Source organism: Carcharodon carcharias, chromosome 6 (assembly GCF_017639515.1).
Source record: "Carcharodon carcharias isolate sCarCar2 chromosome 6, sCarCar2.pri, whole genome shotgun sequence".
Classification (NCBI taxonomy): Eukaryota; Metazoa; Chordata; class Chondrichthyes; order Lamniformes; family Lamnidae; genus Carcharodon; species Carcharodon carcharias.
Window position 1 is genome coordinate 173,513,480 of NC_054472.1, and position 13,210 is coordinate 173,526,689.

Below are 13,210 nucleotides of genomic sequence, written 5' to 3' on the forward strand. Positions count from 1 at the left end.
GGAAGATGTCATCAACAGTGTTATCAAGCGGCACTTGCTTAGCAATAACCTGATCACTGACGCTCAGTTTGGGTTCCACTAGGGCCACCCCACTCTTGACCTCATTACAGCCTTAGTTCAAACATGGACAAAAGAGCTAAACTCCCGAGATGAGTTGACTGCCCTTGACATCAAGGCTGCATTTGACCGAGTGTGGCATCAAGGAGCCCTAGCAAAACTGGAGTAGGCTATTTATATGGAGTCAATGGGAATCGGGGGAAAACTCTCCACTGGTTGGAGTCATACCTAGCACAAAGGAAGATGGTTGAGGTTGCTGGAGGTCAGTCCTCTCAGCTCCAGGACATCACTGCAGGAGTTCCTCCAGGTAGTGTCCTCGGCCTAACCATCCTCAGCTGCTTCATCAATGACCTACCTTCCATCATAAGGTCAGAAGTGGGGATCTTTGCTGATGATTGCACAATGTTCGTCATCAGATATTGAAGCAGTCCAAATGCAGCAAGACCTGGACGATATCCAGGCTTGGGCTCACAGGTGAGAGTCTCAGAATAAGGGGTTGGCCATTTAGGACTGAAATGCAGAGAAATCTCTTCACCCAAAGGGTCGTGAATCTTCAGAACTCTGAATTATCGACCCTAGAGAGCTGTCGATGCTGTCGCGGATTATATTCAATTCAGAGTTCAATTCATTTTGGGGTACAAAGGAAATTAAGGAATATGGGAAGAGTGTGGGAAGGTGGAGTTGAGGTAGCAGATCAGCCCTGATCTTATTGAATGACAGAGTAGGCTGGAAGGACCAAATAGCCTACACCAGCTCCCATTTCTTATGTTAGCTTTGTGATCATTTTTACTGATACTAGCTTCTTATATTTCCAGAGCTTTTAAACTGAACTTAAATTCTCAAACTGCAATGATGGAGTTTGAACTCATGTTCATTTAGATGATCAGTCACAATCATTGGATTACTAAATTGGTAACATAGCCATTGGGCAGAATTTTACGCCAGCGGGATTTTGTGGTCCCACCACAGTCAATGGACTTTTGAACGGCTCGCTGCATTTTACAGCCCTATAAAATTCTACCCATTTTGTCACCATTGCCCATTAGAATTGGGTTAAAACCTCTACTAAAATAGCAAAGAGCGGGATTTCAAACAAACATGTTAAATATTTGCATGCAAACACTGACAAAAGTAATTTTAAGATCTTGTTTTCATTAAACCAACCTTTGAACTCAGTTCAACACATGGGTTCTTCTTCATCTTTTTTAAGACTCCTGATAGCTCAGGAAGTTCATCTTCTGTGAGGTCGAGACTCCAGATATATTGCAGAGTTAATAGGACATTTCCGTAGAAGGCCATGAATGGAGATGTGAGCATAGCATATCGCCGCCGATCTCGCACCATCCAAAGTACACAGGACCAGATCAATAAGACAAAGGTGAGCCAGCTATGGTAAGTAATACTCCAAGCCTAGAGGAAACCAATAAGATGAAATGCTCAGATAAACCCAAAAGTAAACTGTCACTCATGCAATAAATGTGGGACTGAACATAACTAATGTTTGTTAAAAATCAAAATATTTTATATACTCAGTAAAGAAATGTGATTTAAGTGATTTAATATGTGAAAATATACCCCCTAAAAGAAATGAAAATGTGTTTTTTACAGTAATTAGTTGATATGAAAAAGCTAAGATAAACATAGAACAGTAGTCAGAAATTCAGTCAGTCAGGCATAACGGTTTCAATAAATCAAACAAAATTCTATTATACATAACACTTATTTGTCACAATAATATCATGCAAAAATTTCATTCAAATAATTATTGCAAAGAGATGGATTTTGACAAAGCCCTTAAAGGAGAAGAATGAGGTACATCAAGGAACTTTGTAAATAATAAATTGCTTTCAAAGTGTAGTTACCGTTGTAATAGAGGGAAATGCAGATGCTAATTTTATGCACAGTAGGGTGTTGTGCACATAAATGAGAAAAATGACCATCAAATCTTTCATGTTCATTTGAGAGAACAGTGCATTTCTCCCTCAGCAAAGCATTGGATGTCAGTCTAGATTACGTACTCAAGTCTCTGGAATTGAACTTGGAATGAAAGCCTACTGGCTGAGTGTTAGCACAGAATAGAATGTGAGATTTGGCTCTTTGGCAGATTTCTGGAATGGTACAGGGTGAGGTGATCTGCCTGGCAACATTAGTTTCTGACTTTTTGCAGGATTTCTGTAAACAAGTAATTTTTTAAAAATTTGTTCTTGAACATGTAGCTCTGGCATTTTCAAGTTTTCCACTACTGCACTCACAACACAATTCTCCATCCATTTTCATTCATGGAGGGGAGATCTACAGGATAGTGAGCACAGATGCAGAAAATCCTAACTTCTGTGCTTGTTTCACTGAGCCTCTGGTGAAGACTTTTCGTGAAGGTGGGGTCCCTTCCTCTGGCCAAAAAGTCTGGGACGAGTCCACCTCCGCAGGGTCAAGATTACAGCCATCGGGCTTCAATCTCCAAGTGGAAGGATGTCCTAACTCTGACAACTGCCAGCTGATCAGATGGCTGGCAACACTTCAGTCCCAGCAGTGCCACCAGGAGCAGTGGCCACTGCTGAGACTGCAGCAGTTCCCTAACAATGAACCATGCAGGAGGCTGGAATCAAAGGTGAATCAGATGGATATGCCAGGGCCAGTCAGGCAAATCTGGTGAGGGTGTGAGTGGGAGGCCACGATCATGATGCTGGAGTGGGACCAGGTAGAGCTGGCAATAATCATCATAGGGGGCGTCCTTTGGGCACAGGGTGTCCGAAGAGGACGGACGCCCCCCCACCGCCCCCCGCAACCTCATTGCACAAGCCCTCAGAATATGTCTGGTGGTCCCATCACATGGCGTTGACACCCCTGGCTGCACCAGAGGCTCAGTGAAACAAGCACAGAAGTTAGGATTTTCTGCATCTGTGCTCACTATCCTGTAGATCTCCCCTCCATTAATGAAAATGGATGGAGAATTGTGTTGTGAGTGCAGTAGTGGAAAATAGCAGTGGTGGTGGGAGGAGGCCGTTATGTGGCCATTGGTGGCCACTTAAGGACCTTAACTGGCCCAAGGGTAGGCGGGACAAACGACATTTCCCCACCACAGAAAAACGAAACAGCGGAGGCAGACATAGGTGGCAGAAAAGGTGCCCCATGGTATGTCACTCATTTTTATGCCCCTACGCACCTGCCAGCCAGCTTCTGGAGAGGGTGCATAAAATTCCGACCTCTGTCTCTAATGTCTTCAACCCACAATATTAACAGAGACAGGGAGGATACTAGGGACAGGAGTCAGCAGCTGCAGACTATTGCGGATGGTCCCCAGGACTGGGAAGGAACATGAGGACTGAGTAGCAATTGGAAGTCTGGAAGGAGGTTGGAACTGGGAGGATTGTGAGGAAATTGGCAATTAGTAAGGCTCTGGGAAGTGGGCAGCGGGTAGGAACTGTGGAGAGAAAAGCAGTTGCAAGGGCCAGGGCAGTTTGTTGGTTGGGGCGGGGTTAGGGGCGTGGGTCATGGGTTTGGCAATCACAATGGCCAGGGAAAGTCTGCAATCAGGATGGCTGGGGATAGGTTTCCCACAAGTTGGGTGTTCCATCAGTTATCATTAAATTCAAGTCATGATGCCAATGATGTCATCAGGGTGCAGCTTCAGTTTGTTAATTAGATCACTTGCTGCCTTTTGCAGGAACCTTGTCCATGGCCTGATTTCTGCACTTAAGGTTTAAAAAGGCAGGTATAGGATTGGGCTGAGAGCCTGATATTTTGACCCTCCCCTTGAACCGCTCTCACCAGTTTGTGTGTGGGGTAGGGTAAAATCAAGATCTCTGTCCCGAAGCTGGAAGAAAATGATTGATTATTTTTTAATTCTAATTATTAGCAAGTAAGATATAAAATCAGCTTCATGAATATGTCAAAGTAATGTAATATTGCTAGCATAAATAATTATCTAAACATGTGGTCAGTTAAAGAGCAGGATTACTTGCAATATTAGTGCCCATGTAACAGTGCATTTTTTAGATGACCTTACCTGGAAGGAGGTCAGGATAACATAAAAAGTGAAAAGATTTTGTTGTTTTTATCACCAGCAATAGGTTTTGGCTCTGCCACTGCTGAGAAAGGGCATGTATCGTAAAAATTAAATAAATATAGTATGTCCAGCTTTCTCCAGTGATGTTTATAATTAGTGTGATGGCACATGGAGCATGACCCCCATCAAAGATCTCTTTGGAGCTGAAGTAACATTAACATTATTTGGCTATATCCACTCTGATCTGGTAGTGAAAATAATAATGTTCAAACTCCTGTCATTAAGATGACATAAGGTGGAATTTTCCATGCCAACTGACGTCAGGTGTCATGGCGGGCGTGAGCGGCCAATATGGCAGGAAGCCCAAAAGCCTTCATGAAACCAGTCTGCAATCATCACACTGCCTGTTGGGCAGGCCACGTTTCCCACCTTCCAATGTCTGGAACTTCATTGTAATATATCTACATATCATTATAAGCCTAGCTTGCCAGGATCATCCCCCCACATTGAATCATCTGAGCAATCATGCCAAAGTGTTCCATAGCAGCATATATTAGGCGTGCACCTAGCAAGCTGCACTTCAAGGGGATATCAGAGGTGAGTGCACAGTAACATTGCACAGCGCTCACGAGGGTCACCTGTTGGAGTTCAAGGTCAAGGTGCCATGCATTCAGGCGAGGGCACAGGCAAGACGCTTTTTCCTGGCTGGCTGACAGTGCAGTGCCAGGCAAGGACTGCCCTGCAGTTGAGGCGAGTTTGTGGGGGAATGGGGGTGGGCGCAAGGGCTGTCCTGTGGTTGAGGCGAATTGCAGAAAAATGGGCAAGAGCTGCACTGTGGAAAAGACGAGTTGTGGGGGGCAAGGGCTGCATTGCAGATTTTAGCAGTGTACAAGCACATGTGGGGGGTAGGAGGTGGAGGGAAGTGGCCACACATTAGGGAAACCTTGTATGAAGTGACTATTCCTCCACATGAGACAATTCAGGTGCAGACATGTTGACATGCTTGGAGTTGGGCCTTTAACTTATCTGCCCACTCAAGCAACAAAGAGGCATGAAAGTGCTACCAAATGTTGCTTTTCACCGCTTGGTAGCAGACTGTGAACTAATGAGCATTTTAGTGGACAGCAGAACAATTGGATGCCTGTCCACATTGTACAATCCCCTTGCGAAAGCTGGCCACGGAGCAGTCAATGGCGGAGGTGCTCACAGTTCCTTGCAATGCCATCATTCAGGTTTGGACCAGATTCCCCCTTGGTTCAAGCTAACAGTGCAGCCTTGCAGTGTGAGTCAGGCTCCACCCACAAATGCATCCATGAGGTCATGGATGCCATCTTTGCGAAAGCACACAACTTTGTGCTGGGATTTTCCCAGATCTCAGGTTTTTCACACGTGCAGGGTGTCATCAACTGCACTCACATGGCACTTATATCTCCGTGGCAACAGTCAACTATGTCACCCACAAGGGCTTCCACTCACTGAATGTTCAGCTGTTGTGCAACCACCAGAAATGCATCCTGCAAGTCTGTGCACTATTCCCAGTGAGTGTTCTCGGCTCCTACATTCTCAGTCAGTCTCAGATCCCTGACATCTTCCAGGGTCCAGAGAGGCTGCAGGGATGGCTCCTCAGGGGTTACCCGCAGACGACATGGCTGATGACACCCGTGCAGCAGCCTTGGGCTGCAGCAGAGTGAAGGTACAATGGGGCTTATGCTGCAACTTGCACCTTGGTGCAGCAAACCATCGGGATGCTGAAAATGAGGTTCCATTGTCTTGACTGGTCTGGTGGAGCCCTGCAATATTATCCACAGAGGGTACCATGCATTGCCGTTGCCTGCTGCGCCCTTTACAACCTGATGCTGCAACAGGGAGAGGAGCTGGCTGAAGAGGAGATGGAGAAGCTGGACTTCTCCTCCGAAGAGGAGGATGTTGACGGGGATGAGGGTGTGGAGGTCCTCGAAGGCGATCAGGCGATTGTAATGGCCAGACAAGGCAGGCGCATTCAGGAGGCCCTCATAGCTGCTAGATTCGTGGATAACACCATGCAGTGAGGAGACACCATAGATCATCACATTGCATCTGTGAATGTTTCACCCCTGTCTGGCTGAGAGAAGCTCACTTGAGCTCTGTGGTCAGAGTCATATCATGGAGATGCAGCCATGAAACTTTAAATGCACCTGATCCTTTGTAATCCTTCAGCACCTGACTCCTTCAGGTGCACAGCGTCACCAATCACAGATGCTGACAAGATGAGGGGCCAGCCCTACCTCAAAAGGTGCTGAGAGCACACAGAGAGAATGACGGAACTCTGTGACGCCTGCCCATGACATTCTGGCAGCATGATAAGTACCATTGAGGTGAGGCATCAGTATTGTTTCCATTGAGTGTGAGACCGGATCATCCCTTTTTTAATGGTGCAGGAGGAGGCCATTTGGCCCATCATGTCTGCACCAGCTCTCCAAATGAGCATTACAACCTAGTGCCATTGCCCTGCCTTTCCCCCCTACCCCTGCACATTGCTTTTATTCAAATAATCATCTAATGCGCTCTTGAATGCTTCAATTGAACCTGCCTCCACCACACTTCCAGGCAGTGCTTTCTAACTCGAACCACTCGTTGTGTGAAAAAGTATTTTCTCACATCACATTTGCTTCTTTTGTAAATCACTTTAAATCTGTGCCCTCTTGTTCTTGATCCTTTTACAAGCGGGAACAGCTTCTCCCTATCTACTCTGTCCAGCCCTCTCATGATTTTGAACATCTGTAGCATATCTCCTCCTAACCTTCTCTCCAAGGAGAACAGTCCCAACCTCTCCAAGCTATCCTCATAGCTAAAGTTTCTCATCCCTAGAACCATTCTTGTAAACCTCTTCTGCACTCTCTCCAATGTGTTCACGCACTTCCTATAGGGCTGAATTCTCGCCGCATCAGGGGTGTTGTGCGGGGGTGGGTGGGAGCGAGCTTGGGCCCGAACGGGAGCGCCCGATCGGGTCAGCGCCATCATTTTATGTGGGTGGGCCAATTAAGGCCCACACAGCGTGATACTCGCCCAGAAGCGCTGAGCGCTCCCTGTGTGAGCGAGGGTGGGGGTGGGAGAGGTTCGGATTCCCTGAGTCGCATGTGTGCGAAAGAGTGCAGAAATCTCCCTGAGGCACAGAGGTACCTCAGGGAGATCAGTTTGATATTTGAAAATTTAAATAAAGAAAAAAAAACTTTTAAAACATGTCCCCCCATGTGACAGTGTCACATAAGCTGGGACATGTCAATGAATTTTTGAAATAACTTTTATTGAATTTTAAAACACTTCATGAAACCTTATCCCACCTGTGGATGAGGTTTCATGAAAAATCTGAAGGCTGCCTGGGCTGTTCGCCTGCTCGCCAACCTTAAGGTTGCCCGGGCAGCTCATTTAACTGTTTTAATTAGTATTTAACAGTTTGGCGGGCACGCAGCCAACACGGCTAAGCATCTGCCGAGCTGGAAATGTAAATGACGCGCAGTGATGTCGGGACGCACACCCGGTGTCACCACGCGTCATTTTACTCGTTGGCGAGCCAGCCCCACCCCTGCCACTGACCGGAAAATTCTTCCGATGGTGTGGCATCCAGAACTGTACACAATACTCCAGCTGAGGTCTAACAAGTGTCTTATATAAATTCAGCATAACCTCCCTGGTCTTTACGCCCCTATTAGTAAAGCCCAGGATACTATATGCTTTATTACCTGCTCTCGCCACCTGTCCTGCCACCTTCAATGATCTAAGCACATATATAACCAGGTCTTTCTGCTCCTGCACCCCCTTCAAAATTTCACCCCTTATTTTATATTGTCTGTCCATGTTCTTCCTACCAAACTGCATCACCTCATACTTCTCAGCATTGAACTTCATCTGCCACCTAAGTGCCCACTCGACCTACTTGTCTATGTTCTCTTGAAGTTCCATGCTGTCTTCCTTGCAGTTCACAACACTCCCAAGCTTCATATCATCTGCAGACTTTGAAATTGTCCCCTGCACACAAAGATCTAGATCATTAATAGTTATCAGGAAAAGCAAGGGTCCCAATACCGACCCCGGGAAAGTCTATCACAAACCTTCTTCCAGCCTGAAAAATATCCATTGACCATTACTCTCTGCTTCCTATTTTTCAGCCAATTTTGTATCCACATTGCTACTGTCCCTTTTATTCCCTGTGCGATAACTTATCTCACAAGTCTGTTGTGTGGCACTGTATCAAATGCCTTTTGAAAGTCCACGTACATCACATCAACAGCATTACCTCCATCGACCTTTTCTGCTAACTCTTCAAAAAACTCCAGCATGTTAGTTAAACATAATTTCCCCTTTAGAAATCCATGCTGACTCTTCCTTATCAATCCATATTTTTCCATGTGACTACTAATTCCGAATAATTGCTCCAAAAATCATGCCACCCACTAAAGTTTACTAACTGGTCTGGACTTGCTGGACTTATCCTTACAACCTTTTTTGAACAAGAGCATAACGTTTGCAATTCTCCAGTCCTCTGGCATCAACCCTGAGTCTAGAGAAGACTAAAAGATTATGGCCAGTGCCCCTGCAATTTCTACTCTCACTTCCTTCAATAACCTTGGATGCATCTCATCTGATCCCAGTACCTTGTCAACTTTAAGTACCAACAGTCTACTCAACACTTCCTCCTTATCAATTTTGAACCCTTCTAGTGACAGAGTTTCCTTGTCCATCACCATGGCCTGGGTTAGCATCTACTTCCTCGATGGAGTTCAGCCCACACAGCAGTGCAGGACTGATGGTTCCACGGTGTACGCCATCCTACCAGTGTTGACCTCGGTTCATTGGCATGCCGGTACTATCACCTCAGACTGAAGGCAGACAGACTCCTCCATCATGGCTTGCAATTTGAGGAATGCAGAGGACATGTCTTTCTGATGTTCCTGAGCTTGCCTTTGCAGCCAGCAATTCCAGCAAATGAAGTATGACTGAGTCCAGAGGCTCAACATCTGACGCGGACTCAACAGATTTCTGGCCTCCAGCAGTCCTATGAGTGCCGTAAACTTGGGAATTCTCTGCCTCCACCTTCTGTTGATCAAACAGTGCAATGTGCTCACCAGATTGTGATCCCGAGGCTACTCTAAAGCTAGGTCCCAACAAGGTGTGTGTCCCTGCACTGGTGGAGGGTGTGGGTGAGCGCTGTGATGGATCTTCAATGAAGGTGCCTTCAGATTCTTCTTCCGAGGTGTCTCCAGGCCTTGACTGGAGGCCCTAGGTTGTGGACTTCCTTGGCTGTTTCCCAGATGTGCCTGTGAAACAGGACACATCACTCACAGCATGGTTGATGGATGTTGCACTCCTGGATCCTCACTTGGCAGAGCACAACCGACCTCACTGTCAGAACAGGTCCAGATCTTCACTGTACAGCTAGATGACTTGATTTTTAAAGTCTGTTTAGGCATTGATGTTGGGCATTCCTCCACTAGTCTGCGACCTCTCCCTCTTGTGTGCCAGCTTGTCCTGCATGGTTAGGGATGGAGAGAGTGTAAGCGGGACACCTGCCAAGCCAGATGATAACTATGTCTGGCATGTGTGATTAGTGAGTGGTCCCATGGATGGGATGAGGACAATGAAGGTGTATCAGAGAGTGAATGGTGATGTCCCTTGAACTGACAGTGAGTAAGATCCCTGTGGATGTATGATGGGTTTGTGAAAGTGTGAGCTGAGGGTGATGAGAAGAGTAACCTACCCTGGCTGAATGGAGGAGATCATTCATCCTCTGTGGCTCTTTTGCAGGGCATTGGCACTGACCACCTGTGCCACCATCTCCCAAGCCAGTCCAAAAGGCGCTCAAGGAACGTGCCACTAAACCAGGGTGCTGCAGTCTTCTTGCCTTTCAGGCCCATGTCTTCTTTGCAATGTCCTGGGTTGTAAGCACTGAAAAGGTTTAGGCATGGCTGCATTTTAAATATGGTGCCCAGCATGGTGAAGTAGTGAGGTGACGGCATGGTAGGCGATTCTGAGTCCGCTCGCCATCAAAACGGCATGTTTCTCGGGATGCATGATTAATGAGCTGGGATTGGGATGATGTAGCATGAAAAGCCACCATTTTGGCCAGTGAATAAAATGTTCCCACCCGCTACCACACTTAGTGCAAATCTGGGATGATTCCGCCCAAAGATTCTGAACAGCCTTCGTGCCATTTTTGAGTTCATTTTTAAAAGTTTGGTTCAAAAGTCTGGGAGATGGAATCTATTCATTATCGAGCTGTGGGACTAGCAGCAGCTGCCTCACAAACTGGTTAGTATTGATCTATGAGAAAAGGCTTGTTTTGAAATCATTTTTCTGTTCTATAAAAAATTTGCTGATGCACAAATGGTAGTGGCACATAAATCATCCCCACTAAGTTGAAGTTTAGCATTGTAGCACACAAGATCGTGTATTGAACTAATGTTACGACACACAGTACCAGTGAAAATAAAATCAGCTTCCATCTTTGTACTTACCATCATAGCAATGAGTGCACATATATAGCTTTGTTTCATAATGAAACGGAAGATGGTGATGAGGCTGTTGAGCCTGCTACTAACTGGCTCATCTGGGATTCTGTCTTCTTCAGTTTTGTCTGCCAATAATAAATAAAAATATTTAATCGCTTATATATAAATTAATCCCAATTGCAGTTCCTACAAAAAAAAGCCACACTAGTTTTAAATTACGTGGCCAAGGTCAAAGAAGTTCCTGTGCAGAAATAGAAAATAAGGAGAACAATGGGAAACCCAAGAGCACAGTGGAGATAAAAGGAGCAGGAAAGAGAGAGAGAGATGAGAGAGAAATAGAAGAGAGAGAGCGAGTGGATTTGAAAGGAATGGCAGAGAGAGAGAACACTTTTTTAAAATTCTTTCAAGGGATGTGGCATCGCTGGTGTTATGGCCTGTCCTTGTGCGAAGCCTCCCAATTTGTTAACTTCCTGAGCAGGACCCCCATTCTGTTATGCTCCCAGGTGAGGAGGAATGGTCTGGCTCCCCTTCTTCATTCAACCTCCTTGGTTGGTCAGAACAAAGTTAAGTTAAAAGGGATCCCATTCCCCCCACAGATACCTTTTTCCAGTCCAAATGTATTTACTTTTAGAAGGAGTCAATTTAACTAGGCTTTCATGAGTCAAAGAATGAGTAAATTTATTAGTTACTAAAACCAGAGAAAAAATAGTAAAAATTAAACACACATGTACACAGATCAAAAATGAGAAGTTAAGAATCCAAATAAAAGTTTTTAAAAAATTATAATTCTTTGGCTTGTCTGTGAGGTGTAGAAGGTGGTATGCTGTTACAGTTAAGTTGGGTGGTTCCAGTAGACCTGACTTTGGCACTTTTGCAGTTGGCTTGGAGGCATTTGGTTCTTCAGGGTAGCGGAAGAGGCTGCTCTATTTCCTTTTTGATTGCAGCTTCTGCTGAGCCTTGCCTCCAGCAACAGAAAAAGAAAGGGAGAGAGAAAGAGATACTTTGCCCGCAACTGCAGGGGTGACTAGTTGGTCTTCTTGTGCTGTCACTCACATAGCACACTAGCAAACACTATACTGCTCTGCAGATAGCTTTTTTACCCATTTTTCCTCTGTATTCCAGGACAGGAAATAGTCATCTTGCATTCCTATCAGAACTATTCACACATTCTCAGATATAAATCAACAGGAGATGGATTTTTGGGTGACTTCTGAGATGTGCAAATCAGTCTTTTGTCTCCCTAACCACAGGAGATTAAAGTTCAGTCTTTTTCATCTTTCCTATCTCCCTTTCAAGTGTCTCTGCTTGAGGAAGGCCATCACACCTTTTTTAGGTACAACACTCAATGTTCTCTCAGGACAATTCTGTTAATATAATATACACAGGAATTTTCCAGAAAGTTGTCACTTTACATTATCAGCCATCTTTTGCTTAGTGTCCTTGCTTGTATTTATTTAAAAACAAGAAGTTTTCCTTAAAAAGTTCAATATATCCATAAGTAATTTGCTGCTGTAATTTGCTATTCATGACATTGGCTAGGCCAGTATTTATTGCCCATCCCTCGAGAAGGTGATAGTCTTCTTGAACTGCTACAGTCCGTGCGGTATAGGTAGATCCACAGTGCTTTAGGGAGGGAGTTCCAGGATTTTGACCCAGTGACAGTGAAGGAACAGTGATGTAATTCTAAGTCAGGATGGTGTATGACTTGGATGGGAACTTGCAGGTGGTGCTGTTCTCATGCATCTGCTGGTCTTGTCCTTCGAGGTGGTAGTGGTCGCGGATTTGAAAGGAGCTTTGGTGAGTTGCTGCAGTGCACCTTGTAGATAGCACAACGCTGCTGCCACTGAGCATCAGTGGTGAAAGGAATAGATGTTGAAGGTGGTGGCATAAAACGGGCAGCTTTGTCCTGGATGGAATCGAGCTTCTTGAATGTTGTTGGAGCTGCACTCATCCAGGCAAGTGGGGATAATTCCATCACACTCCTGACTTGTGCCTTGCAGATGATGGACAGCCTTTGGGAGTCAGGAGGTCAGTTATTTTCCACAGAATTCCCAGCCTCTGATCTGCTCTCATAGGCACAGTATTTATATGGCTGGTCCTGCTAAGTTTCTGGTCAATGGCATCCTCCAGGATGCTGATAGTGGGGGACTCAGTGACGGTAATGCCACTGAATATCAAGGGGAGATGGTTGGATTCTGTCTTATTGGAGATGGTCATTGCCTGACTCTTGTGTGACATGAATGTTTGTCCAGGTCTTGCATATAGACACAGACAGCTTCAGTATCTGAGAAGTTACGAATGGTGCTGAACATTGTGCAATCATCAGCGAACATCCCCACTTCTGAGCTTATGATGGCAGGATGGTCATTAATGAAGCAACTGAAGATGGCTGAGCCTAAGACACTGGCCTGAAGAATACCTGCAGTGATGTCCTGAGGCTGAGATGATCGACCTGCAACAAATACAACCATCCTCCTTTGTGCTAGGTGTGACTCCAACCAATGGAGAGTTTTCCCCCAATTCCCATTGATTCCAGTTTTGCTAAGGCTCCTTGATGCCACAGTGGATCAAATGCTGCCTTTATGTCAAGGGCAGTCACTCTCACCTCACCTCTTGAGTTCAGTTCTTTTGTCTATTTTTGGACTAAGGCTGTAATGAGGTC

At 45.4% G+C, this 13,210-nt stretch overlaps 1 protein-coding gene across 1 annotated transcript in view; it reads right to left on the reverse strand.

Moving 5' to 3' along the window:
* The window catches only part of LOC121279061 (piezo-type mechanosensitive ion channel component 2-like), a 1,076,252-nt gene that overhangs the window by 321,217 nt on the left and 741,825 nt on the right, over positions 1-13,210 (reverse strand). The window contains exons 13-14 of the mRNA XM_041189919.1: positions 10,555-10,673; positions 1,222-1,467 (exon numbers count right to left, since the gene is read on the reverse strand). Of these exons, the coding sequence (XP_041045853.1) occupies positions 1,222-1,467; positions 10,555-10,673 (365 nt within the window). The remainder of the gene's footprint in view (positions 1-1,221; positions 1,468-10,554; positions 10,674-13,210) is intronic.